Raw genomic sequence first — 21,127 nt, forward strand, 5'->3', positions numbered from 1 at the left:
TTAGCTGGGTGTGGTGGCATGCACCTGTAATCCCAGCTACTCAGGAGGCTGAGGCAGGAGAATCGCTTGAACCCGGGAGGCTGAAGTTGCAGTGAGCCAAGATGGCGCCACTGCACTCCAGCCTGGGCAACAGAGTAAGACTCCATCTCAAAAGACAAAAAAAAAAGGTGACTGAGAGGGAGCTGCTACTGAGGAAGGAGAAGCCAAAAGAGGTGGCACTGTGGAAGCCACAGCGGAATTCCAAAAAACAGGAAGTAGTCACATGCCAGGCCCTTCAGAGGACAAGCAAGACAATTTTTAAATGTCCTCTGGTTTAACAGTAAGGAAATACTGGGAAGAACAGTTTCGGTGGACTTGCTGAAAATTAAGAAGTAGAAACAGAAAGTATCACATTTTCAAAATTGGAATTGGAAAAGGATGCAGGGAGATAGACAAAAGCTATAAATAAGGGGGTAGAGAATTCCAAAGAGAGGAGCTATTTTTTGAAGCAAGGTCCCCAGAGAAGCAGAATGTAAGGAGACAGATGCCTCCAGCAAAAGGCAAGAAGAAAGGATAAGAGCAGATGCAGATAAAAACTGGAGTGAAGGGTGGTAGGGAGTGGAGCCATATACAGTGACTTCCTCATGTTTAACAAAGGAATTCTGCTCAGAGTGGAAAGAGATCTGAGAGGACTACAGAGACAGAGGGCCAGAGAGGGGTGCAGGCCCAAAAAAGCTGTTAAGAACATTAGGAAACAAAAGATATCAGGGTCACAAAATGACTACAGGACTGCCCGACAGCACAGGAAATGAAATGAATGGAAGAGATCATGACTTTGTAGAGCTGTAAGTCCATATGAACGCATGATTTCTCTTCAAAGATAGCAGTGTCCGGTCCAAAGAAGCAGTACAGAATTCCAACCCTTCAGACAGTTCCAATGTAGGGTCTGAATCTTTCTATTATACCACAAAATTAATCCCACTCTCTTTTTTTTTCCTCTTGAGACAGAGTCTCGCTCTGTTGCCCAGGCTGGAGGGCAACGGTGCAATCTCGGCTTACTGCAATCTCTGCCTCCTGGGTTCAAGTGACTGGGTTCAAGTGATTCTCCTGCCTCAGCCTCCCAAGTAGCTGGGATTACAAGGGGCCTGCCACCACGCCCGGCTAATTTTTTGCATTTTCAGTAGAGACAAGGTTTCACCATGTTGGTCAGATTGGTCTCGAACTCCTAACCTAGGGTGATCCACCTGCCTCAGCCTCCCAAAGTGCTGGGATTACAGGCATGAGCCACCATGCCTGGCTGGCACCACTCTTATTCCAGGCATACAGTTGGGTCACAGCTCTTCAGCAGTCAGGAGATTTAACATGAAATATGAATAAAACACTTGATAAGTGAGCTTATACTAACTTTAAATGGGCAGTTCTTACCTTGGAAAAATTGGTATGACTAACATCAAGGAAGCTCAATAGTACACAAAATGAGGGGGGCATCCTCTGGCAAGGAAAACTATGAAACAAATATAATTCCAGAAACCAGTTTCTGGCATTTTGAATGGAACTCTCAGACCAGGCTAAGAAAGACCCAGCATTCACATTCTATTATACCGTTTCCAAGAAAACCACCCTAAAAACAGTATCTAGGTTTTTCTTCGGTAGATCAACCACAAACTTTACAAAGTATTTTATATATTGCCATTTTCTCAACAGCATAAGCAGTTTTTTTGTTTGTTTTTTGTTTTGTTGAGACAGAGTTTTGCTCTTGTTGCCCAAGCTGGAGTGCAATGGCCCAATCTCGGCTCACTGCAACCTCTGCCTCCCGAGTTCAACAGATTCTCCTGCCTCAGCCTCCTGAGTAGCTGGGATTACAGGCGCATACCACCACACCCGGCTAATTTTTTGTATTTTTAGTAGAAACGGGGTTTCACCATGTTAGCCAGGCTGGTCTCGAACTCCTGACCTCAGGTGATCCATCCCCCCTCAGCCTCCCAAAGTGCTGGGATTACAGGCATGAGCCACTAGGCTGTAGCAGTTTTACTTACAAATAAAATCTTCCTACAATAATGCCTCATTTATTTACAGCTCCTATGAAAACCTCGATTATGTAGGTCATATCAGTACATCCTCAAATAAGCAAAAAAAACCCCCACGTACCACAGAAATAGAAGGCACAAAGGCCTGCACACACTGTAACCCCCCAAGATTCTCATAGAGAGCCACTTTACTCTGACTGGACATAATTTGATGGAGTTTGGTTATCTGGTTTTCTTTTTAATAAATAGGAGATTAGAAAGAGTAAATCAGAAGGCATCAGTATTCCACTGCTAGAGGCAGGTACACAGTTAATTTGAAAAATCAAGAGAGGTAATTTTTAAAAACCTATAAAGAGCAAACAAGAGCTCAAAAAGCATTGGCAGGACCAGGCCATTTAGTAGAAAAACACAGACTCATATAAACATTATCCCCTGAGGGCATCTCTGTATTAAGGCACAGAGTAATTATTGACATACAAAAGGCCAATCTCGAGACACCTAGAAAATGTAAAATTATGGCCTGACAAGGGCTTGTAAAAAAAAAAAAATGAAAGAAACATAAAATTAAGTTGTAAAATTTTAGATTAAGAAGTAAATGTGGAACATTTAGAATAACAGCCATCAAAAAAGACTAGAATAAAAACAGCGTTGCTGCTGTGGGGGCTGGGGTCACTTACATCTACTGGATCCCTGTTTTGTGCCAGTCCCCACAGAGGTGTTTTACCAATATGATTGCATTTACTCTTCAAAACAATCCCTTTGGTTAGTCACCATGTTAAATAGGAGATTGTATTTTAAAACCGAGTCAAAGAGAGTCAATAGCAGAGCCAGGAATTAGAGCCAAGTCTGTAGGTCTTCAAAGCTTATGTCTGCTCTTTTAACAAAATTTCCAGATAAGAGAAATGTAATTTATAATGCCAGATAAATAAGGTATTACAGCACATAATTACACCACTCTGACCTCGATTACGCTATTAAATTCCTATGTTGTAATCCTTATGCATTTGAAAGACTAACTTTAGAAATGCCACTTACCTTTCAAATATTTTGCAGTGCCTTCTCACTGTTTATCTTATTGTTGAGAAGGAAATCCATGGATTCTAAGTGTTTCATGGAGTTGACATTTCATATAATTACTCAGAAGATATCTTAAATATATTCCAAAAGTTTGAAACATGAAATGCTAGTTACTAAACAGAATACTGTGTTCCACGCACTATGCTAACATACTCTATATATGTATCATTCATCTACATAGAGTTGATGCCCACACCCAACTCTGAGGTGTTTATTTTCATTTTACAGAAGCTTGTCCCACAGTTGGAGAAAAGTTAGAGAAAGACTGAGATTTAAAACGGGTCCATCAGACTTTCAGACCAGTGCTTCTAAAAGCTTGCTACATGGTTTCCCTTATTTAAAAGATGAACACAAGGTTCAGAGAAGTGAAGTAGCCGTGTCATTTAAATAACAAGGATGGAAACACAACAGGATCATTCCAATGATAGTGGTCAAAAAAAAGTTCTTTAGACAATGCTACTTCCTCCCAAAACAAGGTAAATCCAATGTTATACACATAAAAGCTCCAAGATACTATCAGAAAAGAGAGGCTACAAATGTTAATTAGTTAAGATCTTGAGATAACTGTTAACTTTTATTCAGGGCTTACTTTGTGTCTGGTACTATGCTAAGTATTTTGCTTACATTATCTTATTTAATCCTCATGATAAATTTAAGAGGCTAAAAGAGGTCAGTTAGCCTAAACTTTAGGTTAACACTCTTGCACATCTAGATTTTTACAAAGAGAATTAGGCTATTTTTTAAGCAGATAGTTTAAAAAATAGAATAGGTTGATTGCTTCAGAAATTAAACATGCACCAACATAACATGTTACTTCCAGTCTAATGTTCAGCCTTAAAACCATACATCTCTAGAACAAAAAAGCTATCGATACATCCATTAGGTACCACATAAGAGACGTGAGTGAAATGTGGTTTTACAATGTACTAAATATGTCATGAATCCTATGATACCATATTTTTTTAATTTCAAAGATATTCTGAATGCAACCATCCTGGTCAGATTTATTTAGAACACTAAATCATCTGTAATTTAAATAAACTTGCACATGAAATTTGCAAACCACCAAAAATAGAAGTGCTGAGGAGGGATATTTTCAAACAGTATTAAAAAATCAGCCATTTGAAATGTTTAATGAACAATTATGTTTTCCTGTGATAGTTAATATAATTCTATTAAAAGACTTTTGGTAAGTTTGTTTTAAATGATTATTATTTCCATATTTGTCTTATTTTCCAAATAAATTAATATGTGGAATTGGTGCTACATACAGCAAACACAGCATTTAAAAATTTGTATATGCTCGCCATGGTGGCTCATGCCTGTAATCCTAGCACTTTGAGAGGCCGAGTGGGCAAATGGCTTGCATCCAGGAGTTCAAGACCAACCTGGGCAACATAGAAAGGCCCATGTCTTAAAAAAAAAAAAAAAAAAAAAAAAGCAAAAATTAGCTGGGCGTCATGGTGCAGGCCAGTAGTCCCAGCTACTTGTGAGGCTGAGGTGGGAGGATCACTTGAGCCCAGGAGGCAGAGGCTGCAGTGAGCCATGACTGTGCCACTGCACTCCAGCCTTGGCAACACAGTGAGACCCTGTGAAATTGTATATAAATTCATAAGGATCCCTTTCTAATCATGAGGAAATAAAATTTTAGATCTTTACTTATTAGAGGAAAATATATAAAAGCAATTTCATCTCTCTTTTTACTGAAACCTAATCTCTAACCAAAAGGTACAAGTAAACTAAAACAATAAGAAATTTGGTATCTTAATCTAAAATACTGAAGATTAGACATACATATAAAAATTAACAAAATAGAAAAGAAAGCCTATTGACACTTGACTTACATTGAAATCATAAAAATGAGGGGAAAAACAACAAAACAAGAAAAATCCTAATTCTGGCAACTAAAACACATCTTTGTAACTTTTCAATCCTTTGAAAAAGAATCACTAATAGCTCAGCATACAACATACCACTCTTACTCACATTTGGTTTTCTTTTTTTTTTTTGTTTTTTGAAACAGGGTATCACTCTGTCACCCAGGCTGGAGTACAGTAGCGCGATCTCGGCTCACTGCAGCCTCCACCTCCCGGGTTCAAGCGATTCTCTGGCTAATTTTTTTTTTGAGACAGAGTCTACTCCATCACCCAGGCTGGAGTGCAGTGGTGCAATCTCAGCTTACTGCAACCTCTGCCTCCCAGGCTCAACTGATTCTCGTGCCTCAGCCTCCCAAGTAGCTGGATTACAGGTGTGCACCACCACGCCTGGCTAATTTTTGTATTTTTAGTAGAGATGGGGTTTCATCATGTTGGCCAGACTGGTGTCGAACTCCTGACCTCAAGTGATTGCTTGCCTCAGCCTTCCAAAGTGTTAAGATTACAGGTGTGAGCCACCGCACCTGGCCTAATTTTTGTATTTTTTGGTAGAGACGGGGTTTCATCATGTTGGACAGGCTGGTCTCGAACTCCTGACTTCAGGTGATCTGCCCGCCTCAGCCTCCCAAAATGCTGGAATTACAGGCATGATCCACCATGCTCAGCCCTTACTCATATTTAGAAAAGCAAATGGCAAACTGTTGAAGGGTAAGAGAGTGAGGGGAAAGAACACAAAAAATATTTAATCCATTGAGCTTAGTTTACTTAGGTAAGTATGATAGTACTCTATTTCCTAAATAAAAGTATTTTTTAAATGTAAAGACCTTCCGTTTCTAGAATATTTTCACATCTCTGTTATTGAAGTGTCACAACAATCCTGAGTTGATCAACTTTAAGTATACTTATTAAATATGGCTACATCAACAAATTCAAAAGATATGAACACAAGTTATTTCATCCTGCTTAATCAATAATAAATAAGTTCTAAATTTTGGTGACAAATGAAGCTTTCCTTTGTCAATACTAATATTTTCCTACCTTCGAACAATTTGAAAGCAATGACTTCATGGACAACCATGCATGCAACATCCAAACAATCATTTTACAAATTCAGTTCTGAGCTACCTACCCTTTCTTGTTTAGTGAAGAGATTAAGGCAATCACTCAAAGCTACACAAGTTTCTCTAGAAGCTTCTGAGACAACTTCAACTTTCTGAAGAAATGATGGAAGCATTTCTATAAATAAAAGAATAAATACAGTGAGTGGGATTTTAAGGAATCTTAAGGTTAACTAAGACCACAAAAATACTCTTATATCTATTAACCTCATCTTTCCATCTAGCTATCTTAAGCAAAACATATATGTTTATTTTCTTTCTTTCTTTCTTTTTTTTTCTCCTTGAGATGGAGCTCACTCTGTTGCCCAGGCTGGAGTACAGTGGAGTAATCTCGGCTTATCGTAACTCCACCTCCTGGGTTCAACAGATTTTCTTGCCTCAGCCTTCAGAGTAGATGGGACTACAGGCACACGCTATCATGCCTGGCTAATTTTTTTTTTGTATTTTCAGTAGAGATGGGGTTTCGCAGCATTGGCCAGGCTGGTCTCGAACTCCTGACCTCAGATGATCCTCCCACCTCGGCCTCCCAAAGTGCTGGGATTACAGGCGTGAGCCACTGAGCCCAGCCTCATGTATTTCTTGGGCCTCATTATTAAGCACACACTTTATTTAGGGCACATAAATTGGTACAGAAAAAGAAAGAATGAAGCCTTATCCTAGAAAGGTCTATACCCTAAAACAGGAGTCCCCAAACCTGGGCTGCAGACCAGTACTGGTCTGTGGTCCTGCTAGGAACCTGGCAACACAGCAAGAGGTGAGCGGAGGGTGAGTGAGCATCACCACCTGAGCTCTGCCTCGTGTCAGATCAGTGGTGGCATTAGATTCTCACCAGAGCACGAACCCTATTGCGAACTGTGTATATGAGGGATTTAGGTCGCGGGCTCCTTATGAGAATCTAATGCCTAATGATCTGAGGTAGAACAGTTTGAGCCCAAAACCATCTCCCCAGCCCCACTCCCACCCTTACCCCCGAGTCCATGGAAACACTGTATTCCACAAAACCAGTCCCTGGTGCCAAAAAAGTTGGGGAGCACTGCCCTACAAGAAGCACCAAGACAAAAAAAAAAAGTTTATAGGAATTAAATAACAACGTAATGTTTAAGAAAAACAACTGACAAGAAGGACAGCACTCCTTATAAAACATTAACATTTCCTTTGTAGATAAGTAATTTTATTCAAAAGCAAGTACTAAAAAGAAACAAAAATAATTCTGTAGTTAGCATGGTGGTTAACATATCTGAAAACAGCATTAACTCTACTTCCTATTTGAATCACTGTTTGGCATAAGTAGGTCTTTTCACTCTCAAAAATGTGTTCCTATGAAGGTCCAGTACCATTGAGTATATGTTTAAGTTGGGAATAAAGAAATGGTAGTATCAGTATATGCCCTGGTCCTCTAAAGAAAACCTTAACCCATTTACTCATTAAAAATAAAAAACAAAAACAAAATATTGACAAGAGGAAGGTCCAAAGTATATATATATCACTTAAAAACAAGTAAAGTATTATGTCCAGATTAATGCAAAATAAATGTACTTAGTTGAAATGGTTTCTGATATTTTGTTAATTATACATTAAGATACTTTAAATCTGTCCCTGCCGTCAGATAAAAATCTTAACATTTAAGAAGTCTTTTCATCAAAAAATAACTAAAAGGTGAGGACAGAACAAGATTTGTTAAAAGACACAAGATTACAGCTAGGGTGAGGCACGGTGGCTTATGTGTGTAACCCCAGCACTTTGAGAGGCCAAGGTAAAAGGATCACTTGAGGCCAGGATTTCAAGACTAGCCTGAGCAAAGAAGTAAGGCTTCATCTCTACAAAAAATTTAAAAATTAGCTGGGCATGGTAGTGTGCACCTATAGTCTCAGCTACTTGGGAGGCTGAGGCAGGAGAATCACTTGAGCCCAGGAGTTCAAGTTTTCTATACTACTGTTCAAGACCAGTATGGCCAACATGGTGAAACCCCATCTCTACTAAAAATACAAAAATTAGCTGGGCATGGTGGTGGGCGCCTGTAATCCCAGCCACTTGGGAAACTGAGGCAGGAGAATCGCTTCAACCCGGGAGGCGGAGGTTGCAGTGAGCAGAGATGGTGCCACTGCACTCCAGCCTGGGAGACAGAGTGAGACTCCGTCTCAAAAAAATATATATAATATTTATACACACACACACACACACACACACACACGGATATGAAGGCCAAATGATATTTTACCATAGTTTACGTCTTACAAAATACATCTTACAGAATAGTTTTCTCTTGTTAGCTTCTTTAATAAAGCCCAACTAATTGAAAACTACCATATTCTAAAACAAATTTGACTTTACAGACTTTATTTTCCATTTTGAACCTCTGATACACATTGTGAAGATTTATTCTCTACTTAGTTGCTAAATAGCAAAAGAGAGTACCATATGCTAGGTGCCATATGACTTAAATAGTGCCTGAACAGATGTCGCAACACGAACTGTGGACCAAGTACTGAGGAGATGTACCAGAAGAAACAGACACAGCCTATGCCTTCCATAAATTTTCTGGGTAATCTAGTAATTTTCCACTTTCAGGGCATAAATGACAGGAAAATAGAAGCATAACCATTCATAGATATAGTTCTTTTACTAAACACCATCATAAGCTTAATCATCCTGTTTTTGTCTGTTTTAGATAGTTCATAAACTTTAGATACTTGTTAACATGAAGAAACATTAATTGTCCAAATACATGCTTAGGAATACTTACAAATGTTTGACAATACTGGTTCTGCAAGGTTTCAAAAAATATTCCAAATATATGTATGCGTACATATATATATATATATAAAAAGAGGTTTTCATAAGAATCCACCATTAAGAGAGTGTCGAATTCTTTTGTCCAAAAGAGTTAAATGTTACCTCATTTCTCTGACAATCTAGTGTTAAAACAAGATTTTTGAAGTGAACTTCCACAGTGGAACAGTTTAAGAATTGCTGAACCTTGCCGTATGCCACACTGCAGTGCAGCACATCAGGGTCCATTCAACTCACACTGGCACGCTTCTTATAGAATGATGTTTACATAAGGTTAATTTTAAAAAATTAAAATCACTAAGCTTCTAGAAAAGTGACCAACTGGGAATCACTGCAAATATGTTTTAGCTGGTTAATATTTAGAGACTAAACTGTCATGAATAAATGCAAAAAGGCCAGTATGTTGCCTTATTTGGCCTGCTATAAGAATTTGATGCTGTTGATTTTCAGGAAAAACATTATTTTTTGTACTAAAAATGTTTTTAAAGTCATGAAAGCTGTGAGAAGATCATATTGGAAAAGCTTAACTTTAGAGACATAAAAAGCTCACAATCTGTCGTTTTTCATGATTACACTGAACAATTTTTAATTGGGTACATTTTTAAAACAGTGGGAAGACACTTGTTTCTTTATGTGAACAAATTAACCCCTTGTACAGACAACCTCCACTGTTATCCTAGTGTAAAAAAAAAGTCCACATTTCCTTAGCCTAACATTTAAGATGCTCAATAAACTAAATTTGTTTCAGCCAGATTGTTCTCCTGGAAATGTTTGTTTACCTAAAAACAGTCTTCAAAATACTGTTGAATACTGGATGTTGAATGCTGAATACTGAAATCTTACTTGAACATTGGAAATAATTATCCATATTCAGAAGTTTCCCTACTTGACAAAAAAAAAAAAAAATTATTTTCTTTCAAGGCCTAGTTCAAATGCCGTTCTCCCCCAGGAAGCCTTCCTTAAATATCACTGCGGAGACTGGGTGCAGTGGCTCATGCCTGTAATGCCAACACTTTGAGAGGTCAAGGCAGGAGGATCACTTGAGCCCAGGAGTTCAAGGTTGCAATGAGCTATGACCACACCACTGCACTTCAGCCTGTGCGACAGAGCAAGACCCTGTCTCTAAAAACAACAACAAAATATCACCATGGGACATGACAGTAGCTGCTCCTGGACTCCAACAGCGGCCACACCCACTTGTCATAGGGGCATGAGGCATTGTACGTATGTTGTCTCTCTGCCACCCTCTATAAACTCTCAACCTCCTTATCTCCATCCAAACACCAAGCTTTGCCCAAATAAAACCTCTCAAATATTTATTAAATGAGTAAGAAAACTAATAAAATATCTCATTCCACACGTTGCTACCATAATTCTTTTAATGTAAAATATAATCTGAATCCAAATAGCTTCAAGTTATGATATTTTACCTTAAAATAATTATGGTTCTTTAGTTTAAAAATGTGAAATGAAAACTTTTTCATTTATATTACTATGGGTTGGTTAATTAGGGCAGATTGAGAAATAAGTAATTTTTAACTACATTTTGTTTTTTACTTGTGGCACAAGAAAATATATTTTGCAGCCAGGCGCGGTGGCTCACGCCTGTAATCCCAGGACTTTGGGAGGCCGAGGCGGGCAGATCACGAGGTCAGGAGATACAGACCATCCTGGCTAACACGGTGAAACCTTGTCTGTACTAAAAATACAAAACAATTAGCCAAGCGTGGTGGTGGGCGCCTGTAGTCCCAGCTACTCGGGAGGCTGAGGCAGGAGAATGGCGTGAACCCAGGAGGCGGAGCTTGAGGTGAGCTGAGATAGCGCCACTGTACTCCAGCCTGGGTGACAGAGCGAGACTTCGTCTCAAAAAGAAAAAAAAAGGCGTATACATATATATATATTTGCCTGTTTTTTGAACATTTAACTGAAGTATTTCTATCATTTGGGACAAGTATTTAAAAGAAAAAAACTGGATGAAGTCATTTTATTTCCCCATCCGTGCCCTTCTGGTAATGGTGCTGCCTTGAATATGTATGTGGCTTGTTTTAATAATCAAACACAAACAGGAGAGAGACTAAATAGTCCAAAAACTACAAAATCTAGTGACAAAGCTAAAGATCAGAGAAAATACAGAAAATAACAACAAAATGGGATGATTTCTCTTCTGTGGTGTAAAAAAATGCAATACATAATGACTTTATACATGAAAGACCTGATCTAACCCGAATGAGCAAAGTCCATTTTAAAATGGACTTTCAAGGTGGGGCATGGTGGCTCACACCTGTAATCCCAGCACTTTGGGAGGCCGAGGTGTGCGGATCACCTGAGGTCAGGAATTCGAGACCAGCCTGGCTAACATAGTGAAACCTCGTGTCCACTACAAATACAAAAATTAGCCGGGCATTGTAGTGTGCGCCTGTACTCCCAGCTACCCAGGAGGCTGAGGCAGGAGAATCACTTGAACCCAGGAGGCAGAGGCTGCAGTGAGCCAAGGTCGCGCCACTGCACTCCAGCCTGGGTCACAGAGCAAGACTCCGTCTCAAAAAATACATAAAATGGACTTTCATATCAGATTGGAATTATATAAATGCTTCAATGAAAATCAGTACTCTTTTCAAAACAGGGAAACAATGTTTGCACATAAAAATCAACTAATCTTCTAGAAACTTCTACTCCATAAAACTATAACTTGAAAAATATCAAAAGAGGTCATGCTGAAAGACATAAAAATATAAATCTATTTTTTGTTGAAATTAAAATGACTACCTTGAATACAATCATCCACTGAAGAAGTACCTCTGATCATTTTATCTATATATCTACATCTATATAATTTACATTCATTATACTGGAGGATATAAAATATATAGCTCAAAGTGCCATGTATTAAATGACTAATAAAAAAGATAATATCAGGGATGTTGTGAGACATAACTAGCAAATTGTGCATGCTTTTAAAAAACATTAACATTTCAGAGGCCGGGCACGGTGGCTCATGTCTGTAATCCCAGCACTTTGGGAGGCCAAGGCGGGCGGATCACGAGGTCAGGAGTTCAAGATCATCCTGGCCAACATGGTGAAACCCTGTCTCTACTAAAAACACACACAAAAAAATAGCTGGGCATGGTGGCGCATGCCTGTAATCCAGCTACTCAGGAGACCGAGGCAGGGGAATTGCTTGAACCGGGACCCACGAGGCAGAGGTTGCAGTGAGCAGAGATCACGCCACTGCACTCCAGCCTGGGATACAGAGTAAGACTCCGTCTCAAAAAAAAAAAAAAAAAAAAAATTAAAATTTCAGAGAAGAGCATTGTTATTATGGACTAGAGTAATCTATAGTTCAATGAAAAGATGTTGCACTTGAGTTGGATCTTAAAGAACAAGGAACATTTTTTTATTGCTAAATATAAACCCAATAAAACAAACACTTCTAACTAGAGTGCCAAAAATACTAGTCCTGAGGGAAGATAGTTTCAGAATTATGGTCAGTGAGAACTCTAGCAAGGTGAGAAGTTTTCATCTGCCAGTTATGGAGTGGCAATTGCGTGGCAGGCACCAGCTAGGTGCTGGAGAAAAAGGGGTAAGTAGGACAGACAGTCTTTGTGTTTTTACAGAGCTTGCTGTCTAGCAAGGAAAATGGAAAATAAAACAATTCCTATTGAAAGAATAACACTGATCAAAGGGAGACTTCAGAAGAGTAAGAGGAGAGGGATATTTATTTGGAAAAAATAAAATAATTACATTTAAAAATTTAGAAAAGAGTACAAGTCACAAAGACCTAGAGTCAAACAAAACAGGAAAGAAGCCAGCAGAACTACAGAATGTGTTTTGCACTCTCCTGCAAATGAGAATGAAGTGAGGCAATGAGGAAGATTAATTTTAATCAAACCGAGTAAAATCTTCATCAGAGGGTATAATTGGATTTGCATCACTTCTGATTGAATTGTCCAATGGGTTCCTCACCTCATGGTAATGGCCTTACGAGAAAAACAGAGTCAATGAAGTAAATGGTAACTAGGGTTGAGCTACATATGATCTAGAAAGGGCCACCTGTGGCCAAGGTCAAGGGAGGAGTCTTGGGAAGGTCTGTGCCACAAAGAATAAGGCGCAGAACTGGATGACACATTAGAGTTAATCCACTCTGAGTGCTTGAGAGAGCTTCAGGGTATGACGCTTGCCTGTCTTCTAGACTTTGGCAGAAGTGGGCTGGGCATGGTGGCTCACACCTGTCATCCCAGCACTTTGGGAGGCCAAGGCAGGCAGATCACCTGAGGTCAGGGGTTCCAGACCAACCTGGCCAACATGGCGAAACCCTGTCTCTACTAAAAACACAAAAATTAGCTGGATGAGGTGGTACTTGCCTGTAATCCCAGCTAGTCGGGAGGCTGAGGCAGGAGAATTGCTTGAACTGGGAGGCAGAGGTTGCAATGAGCTGAGATCATGCCACTGCACTCCAGCCTGGGCAACGCAGAGAGACTCTGTCTCAAAAATTAAAATAAAATAAAATAAAATAGACTTTGGCGGAAGTGAAAGAGAGCAATAAATCACTTAGTCTCATAGCCACACTGTCTCACCTATTGGACTCTTCAATCTTGCTGCCTGGAAGAAAGCTTGGACCAAAGACAGAAGCTCGCTCTCCAGTGCCCTGTCAAACACACCTGAATAGGGGCAACTGTTGTGGCCTGTACCTTTGCTTGCTCTTCCTGTCCCTTCTAACACCTGAGGAGGCTGGGCCTGCTCAGAGAGAGAAACGGAAACAGGAAGCATTACATTAAAGAGTGGCTAGTGCTATGGTAGAGAAAGTGCAAGGTGATCCGAAAACACGTAAGAACATTTAGCCTAGTCTTAGAGAAGTTAAGGAGAAGTTTCTGAAAACTACATGTAAAAGACCAGAAAAAGTGATTTCCTACCTTGGAAACAACATATGCTAAGACCCAAAAGCATGAGAAAAGGTCACTGTTGCTGCACAGAGTGTAGAAGGAAGGAAGGAAGGAATAGCTAACAGAGGAAGCAGCTGAAGTGAGTAGACACACAGGTCATAAAGTCAGTCAACTTAGAGTTTAGATTATACCCTAAGGCACTGAATGCTTCTGTTAAGGATGTGACAATCCCAATTTGTGTTTCAGAAGCATCTAACTACTCTGTGGAATATTCCATGGAGGTAAAAGAAGGAACATAAGAGTGGAGGCAGGACTGGGTGCCATGGCTCACACCTGTAATCCCAGCACTTTTGGAGGCCAAGGCAGGCGGATCCTGAGGTCGGAAGTTCGAGAGCAGCCTGGTCAACATGGTGAAACACTGTCTCTACTAAAAATACAAAAATTAGCTGGGCATGGTGGCATGTACCTATAATCCCAGCTTCTTGGGAGGTTGGGGCAGGAGAATCACTTGAACCCAGGAGGCAGAGGTTGCAGTGAGTTGAGATTGGCCGTTGCACTCCACCTGGGTGACAGAGCAAGACTCTGCCTCAAAAAAAAAAAAAGCGTGAAGGCAGTGTGGTCAGCCAAGAAGTTGTGGTAATCAATGGGAAAGATGGCTATGGCCTATTTTAGCATAATGGTAGGGGGCCATAGGAAGAGAAACAAAGTAGAGTGATATGAAGAGACAGGACTGACTATCTATAGCCTGAACACACCCAATTTCAGCTAATCTTGGAAGCTAAGCAGGGTCAAGCCTGGTTAGTACTTGAATGGGAGAACTAATCAACAAAATATATTTGGAGAAAGAGGAAGTACAATGACTCCAAAATTTGGTCTTGGGAAATTGAGTGAATTGATGATGTATTTTTGGTGATGAACTGAAAGAACGAGGACAAGAAAAGAGAAGGAAAAAAACAACAGCAAAAAAGGGAGATTTCTTTGTTGTGGAATGGAAACTCCTGCTCTACATCAATCCCACTCTACCCTTGAACTTCTGAATAGAAGACAATGAAGATTTAAACACCACCTGAACTACAACAGCCAAGCTAATGTAATTGTCCTCAACAAATTCTACCTTACATTGTAGATCTGGTTATAAATCTGCAAATCTTCTCTTGTTCCTAGTTCAAATGTTCAGGGGTCAACACTGAATTCTTGATATTCATTCCAGACTGTTTATTGTTTTTTCCTGGGTTTTTTCTTTTTTCTTTTTTTTTTTTTTTTTTTTTGAGATGGAGTTTGGCTCTGTCACCCAGGCTGCAATGCAATGGCATGATCTTGGCTCACTGTAACACCCCTGCCTCCTGGGTTTAAGTGATTCTCCTGCCTCAGGATCGAGTAGCTGGGATTACAGGCACATGCCACAACATTCGGCTAATTTTTGTATTTTTTAGTAGAGATGGGGTTTCGCCATGTTGGGCAGGCTGGTCTCGAACTCCTGACCGCAGGTGATCCGCCACCTCAGCCTCCCAAAAGTGCTGGGATTACAGGCATGAGCCACCATGCCAACCTGTTTATTGGTTAAGAACACACTCTGGAGCCAGGGTGCCCAGAGCCAAATGCTAACTCTGATTTTTACAAGCTCTGTGACCTTAAGTAAGTTATATAAGCTCCCTGTGCCTCAGTTAATCCCATTCAATAAACAGGCACAAGCATACCGCATAGGGCTGTTATTAGGCACAAATAAGTTAATACAGATGCTCCCCAACTTACAATATTGATATATCCCAATAAATCCACCATAAACTGAAAATGTCACTTTCAATAATTCATTAAAAGGAAAACTGTGTTGAACTACGCCAGGTTAGTGACTGTCTACACGCCACGACGAGGACGCACGCATAAAAGGATATATGTGTTTGCTTTATACTAGATAATATAAATTGTAGAGTATTGACATGTTTTATATTAGAAAGAGCATGGGACACTGGTGGTACCTGGCAGACTAGGCTGATGGGACCATCTCTTCAATCACAATCCATAAAGACACCGAATAAATCGGTAAAGTAACATAGTGCAGGGTTTGAAAGAATAAAATCCCCAGATAGGCTAGAAAGAAAGAAACAAACACAAGGCAAGGCTGATGCAACAGGCCTAACCAGTGATGCCTGGTAGTAAGGTCAAGCGTAGAGGTGGGTGTCAGACAGAACATACACCCAGAGGATTAACAGATGAGCCTGGTCGGACACAGTGGCTCACGCCTGTTAATCCCAGCACTTTCAGAGGCCGAGGCAGATGGATTGCCTGAGCTTAGGAGTTTGAAACCAGCCTGGGTGACATGATAAAACCCCGTCTTTACTAAAAATACAAAAGTATTACCCAGGTGTGGCGGTGTGTGCTTGTAGTCCCAGCTACTTGGGAGGCTGAGACAGGGGAATCGCTTGAACCCGGGAGGTGGAGCTTGCAGTGAGCCGAGATCACGCCACTGCACTCCAGCCTGGGCGACAGAGCGAGACTCTGTCTCCAAAAAACAAACAAACAAAAAACCACAACAACAACAACAAAAATAGATGAGGCTTTAATGAATGGCAGCTACATGAATGGAAGGTATGTGGCTTTGGCCTCCCAAATCAAGTGGGTAAGGCCTGGTAAGGGGGCAGACCCCTAGTGACAGTGGGAGTAGAACACTGCCCTTGTGCTCAGGGATGCAGGGAAGAACACTTTCTTGCCTGAGCTCTGGGTGAGAAACCTGAGAAACTGAAGCCCTTAGCTTGTAGCATGCCTAGATATGAAATCCAAATTTAAAACTAGTAGCCCAGAAGCAGAGAAACCTTTACAGCCTCAACAGCAACACACACAAAACTACTCTATATGGACACCTCCAAACCCAAGAAGCAGGAAAAACAAAAACAAAACAAAATCAAACAAACAAACCACAAGCTCCACTGAAGATGAGCTCTCCATAAAGCCCATCTTGTGATGACCCATTGTGATGGACATTCAGCAGAAGAAACAAAAGACTTAGCTGTGCAACAACTTCACGTATAAAAACGTTCTGAAAAAAAGGCTTTCAATTAATATGTCTGAAGTTATTAGAAATAAAATTAGAAATGCATGTAATGTAAAAGAACATGTCGCTATGGGGAAAAATAACAACTTTTTAAAACCACCGCCTAAAATTTCTAGAATTATAAAATACAGTCACTAAGATTAGAAAGTAGAAAGTCAAAAGATTAAACAGAAAAACGGACTAAATTGAGAAAGAAACTAAAGCTAGAAAATAGATCTGAGAAAAGTACTCAGAATGCAACAGAAAGAAATGGAATGAGAAATGAGGTAGGAGGATAGAACGAGAAGGCCCAACATATGTCTATTAAGAGTTCTGGCAGGAGAGAATATAAAGAATGATGAAGTAAAATTGGAAGACATAATAGCTAAAAACTTTTCTAACTTAAAGATAACAAATGAGTCCTTGAATTAAACAACAGAGTTTCAAGCAAGCTATAGAACAACAAAATCCAAAACCAGAGACAGAATAAAACTGCAGAATACCAAAAACAAAGTGAAAATCTTTGCAGTAACAAGAGGGGAGAGAAACAAAACAAAACAAAACAAAAAAAACCCAGAGAGATTACTTGTAATCCCAGCACTGTGGGAGACTGAGGCGGATCATCTGAGGTCAGGAGTTCGAGACCAGCCTGGCCAACATGGTGAAACCCCGTCTCTACGTAAAAAGACCAAAAATTTAAAAATTAGCCAGGCGTAGTGGCGGGCGCACCTGTAATCCCAGCTACTCAGGAGGCTGAGGCAGGAGAATCGCTTGGACCCAGGAGGCAGAGGTTGCAGTGAGCCGAGATCGCGCCACTGCACTCCAGCCTGGGCAACGGCGAAACTCTGTCTCAAAAAGAAAAAAGAAAATATCAGAAGTCAGAAGAAGTTGCAATCGCATCTTCAAAATGCTAGTGGAAGATAACTATAACCCAGTGAGGGTGAAATAAAGATTTAGATAAGGTAGAAATTCTTCTACTCACAGACCCCCATTGAAAGAACTACTCAAAGATTTGCCTCAGGAAAAAAAAAAAAAAGGCAGAATTCAGGGGAGAGGAGTAGGATATAAAAATCAGTGGCATTAACTGTGGAATCCCTCTTGGCAAAAGAATGCAAAATATGCCACAGTTTTGATGGTTTGTTCCCTATTTCATGTCTCTGAAAGGTCTCTTTGACTTGTACAATCTTCAAATTTACTAACTTGACAGAAATTTATTATTTGTTTCTCCCTGAGTTTGAGAGATCTAAGGTATAAATGTAAGCTAGACAAGTAGGACATTCATTTCATTCACTCATTCATCACACAGAGAGAGAGAGAGAAAGAGAGACAGCCAGAGAGAGAGAGAGGAGAGACAGACCCCCATCACATGCCAAGTTTTGTTGAGGTACCACAGATAATCAGCAAACAGGTAAAAATCCCTGCCCTAAAGTTTATATCCTGGTGGGAAAGGCAGGCAATCAACTACACACGCTCACAGGAAGTCTGATAAGTAACAAAGAGAAACTACGGCAAGGTAGAGGGGTAACAAGTGCTGAGGGGAGGTGAACTTCAGAGGATGAGGTATCAGCTAAGGGTCTCAGCAGGCAAGAGCTGGCCTGCTCAAAGGTAACTGAGGTCCAGGCACAGTGGCTCATGCTTGTAATCCTAGTACTTTGGAAGGCTGAAGCGGGTGGATCACTTGAGGTCAGGAGTTCGAGGCTAGCCTGCCCAACATGGTGAAACTCCATCTCTACTAAAAATATAAAAGTTAGCCGGGCATGGTGGCGGGCGCCTGTGATCCCACCTACTCAGTAGGCTGAGGCAGGAGAATCGCTTGAATCTGGGGGGCGGAGATTGCAGTGAGCCAAGATTCACCACTGCCTTCAGCCTAGGCAACAGAGAGAGACACCTGTCTCAAAAAAAAAAGAAGAAGAAGAAGAAGAAAGAAAGAAAGAAAAAACGTGAACTGAGAAGAATTTGAAAAAGAGATTGCTCGCAAAGGTGAGGAGGGTTGAAGTAATAGAGACTGCCATGCAGGACACAGTTAACACCCTGGCACAGGGGGAGAGGACGGTATTGCTAAGCCCAGCAAGAGCTGGAGTCTAGAACAGGACAGTGGCCAGGTAGAGGAACCCGGCAGCACTGCGGAACCACAGTCCGGCTGGAGGGAATGAAGATAAAGCCCTGAAACGATCTGGACAGAGCCTCCAATTTGCTGAATCCAATCACAAGTCCGACGGCCAAGAAGCCCCAGGGCTGAGGCTGCAGTACACAGAGCAGGACAGAGCGAACCAGGAGAAGCAAACCAGCGCAGGAGGCCAGGAAAAGTCTCCATGTGCAGGCACCTTTTGAAGAAAGGACTAGGGAAGGAAGGAAGAGAGTGACTACGCCACTCAGGAGAAAAGCCTTCCAGAAGAGGGAGCGGCTCATGAAAAGCCCCAGGCAGGCATAGGGGCATAGGCCATTGAGAATGAACAGTGCTAAGTAATATAATATTCCAGCCTGCAACTAATAATCAAAATAACCTAACCACTGTCCTTCCCAAAGCTATCACTGCTGATAAAAATATATGTTGGTTCAACTGAAGTAAAGGGATGCCATAGGTACACTTGGACAGATACAGAATACTTATGGTCCATTTACTCTAATATTAACACTTCCTCACATTCCCTGGAAATATAGAAACTGAATCTTGGAATCGACTAAAGGAAACTAACATGTCATTAAAATAGTTAATCATGGCCGGGCGTGGTGGTTCACGCCTGTAATCCCAGCTTTTTGGGAGGCCGAGGCCGGCAGATCATGAGGTCAGGAGATGGAGACCATGCTGGCTAACACAGTGAAACCCCATCTCTACTAAAAATACAAAAAAAATTAGCCGGGTGTGGTGGCAGGTGCCTGTAGTCCCAGCTACTCGGGAGGCTGAGGCAAGAGAATGGCATGAACCCAGAAGGCGGGGCTTGCAGTGAGCGAGATCACACCACTGCACTCCAGCCTGGGAGGCAGAGCAAGACTCCATCTCGAAAAAAAAAAAAAAAGTTAATCATAAACTCACAAATAACTACATCATTTATACTTTAGTGAAGTCATTTATATATGCATCATGGCTGAAGTCTAAGCATCTGTTAAGAGTTTAAGAAAACATAATTTTTAAATTTACACAAGAATAGGCACCTTTTTCTCAATGCTTGTTTGATTTGTAGGCTTTTGTTTGTTTGTTTGTTTTTTTTTTTGAGACACAGTCTCCCTCTGTCGCCCAGGGTGGAGTGCAGTGGCACTCAGGTCACTGCAATATCAGCCTTCCGGGTTCAAGCAATTCTCCTGCCTCAGCCTCTCGAGTAGATGGTTACAGGCATGTGCCACCATGCCCAGCTAATTTTTGTATCTTTAGTAGAAACAGGGTTTCACCATGTTGACCATGCTTGTCTTGAACTCCTGACCTCAGGTGATCCACCCACCTTGGCCTCCCAAAGTGCTAAGATTACAGGTGTGAGCCACTGTGCCTGGCCTTGTAGGCTATTTATAGTCAACTCCTGATAACTCATAATAGAGAATGAAGACATAAAAAGTTATTATTGAAAGGAAGATTAATAATCAGCTAGACAAGATCATATATACGTTTGTAGAATCATAAAAGGCCAAGGCCTGAAAACAATCAACTTATTTATTTTAGGGATGAGGGCAGTGAAACTCGCAAGAGTTAAAAGTATTGTTCAAAGTAACAGTCAGTAAGTGGAAGAGTAAGGATTCAAGCCTAAGACATTCTGTGTGTGTGTGTGTGTGTGTGAGTGTGTGTGAGAGAGAGAGAGAGACAGAGTCTTGCTCTGTCACCCAGGCTAGGGTGCGCCGGCACAATCTCGGCTCACTGCAACCTCTGTCTCCTGGGTTCAAGCGATTCTCCTGCCTCAGCCTCCCAAGTAGCTGGGGTTACAAGCACATGCCACCACATGTGGCTAATTTTTATATTTTTAGTAGAGACAGGGTTTCACAATGTTGGCCAGGCTGGTCTTGAACTCCTGACCTCATGTGATCACGTGCCTCGGCCTCACAAAGTGCTGGGATGACAGGCATGAGCCACCATGCCCGGCCTCAAGCTTTAGACATTCTGACTCCAAAACCCAAGTCTTCTGGGATTCATAAGCTGAATTCTCATTCTGTAGCCAAAATTAATTTACAGGCCAAAAACATTAACTTTAAATTTATTTTTTTGAAAAAGAATAAAAACATTAATCTCTAAAGCAGGCATCCTCTGTGAGTAGAAACTTTAAAATGCCCTTTTAGAATTTCAAAATAGTTTTATCAAATATAACTCTGAATTCAAAACCAAAAACTATTTAAAAATGAAGTCAAACAAAACTACAACGGGTCAATACCT

At 40.7% G+C, this 21,127-nt stretch overlaps 1 protein-coding gene across 9 annotated transcripts in view; it reads right to left on the minus strand.

Annotated features, from left to right (window-relative positions):
• OSBPL1A (oxysterol binding protein like 1A) overlaps positions 1-21,127 on the minus strand; it is a 247,289-nt gene that overhangs the window by 114,138 nt on the left and 112,024 nt on the right. For all 9 annotated transcript variants that reach the window (XR_004180037.1, XM_017951628.3, XM_017951626.3 and 6 more), the window contains one exon: positions 6,087-6,193. Coding sequence is in view for 8 of the 9 variants with exons in the window: in XM_017951628.3 (XP_017807117.1) it covers positions 6,087-6,193 (107 nt within the window). In the remaining variant the exon portion in view is untranslated. The remainder of the gene's footprint in view (positions 1-6,086; positions 6,194-21,127) is intronic.

Source organism: Papio anubis, chromosome 19, assembly GCF_008728515.1.
Source record: "Papio anubis isolate 15944 chromosome 19, Panubis1.0, whole genome shotgun sequence".
Classification (NCBI taxonomy): Eukaryota; Metazoa; Chordata; class Mammalia; order Primates; family Cercopithecidae; genus Papio; species Papio anubis.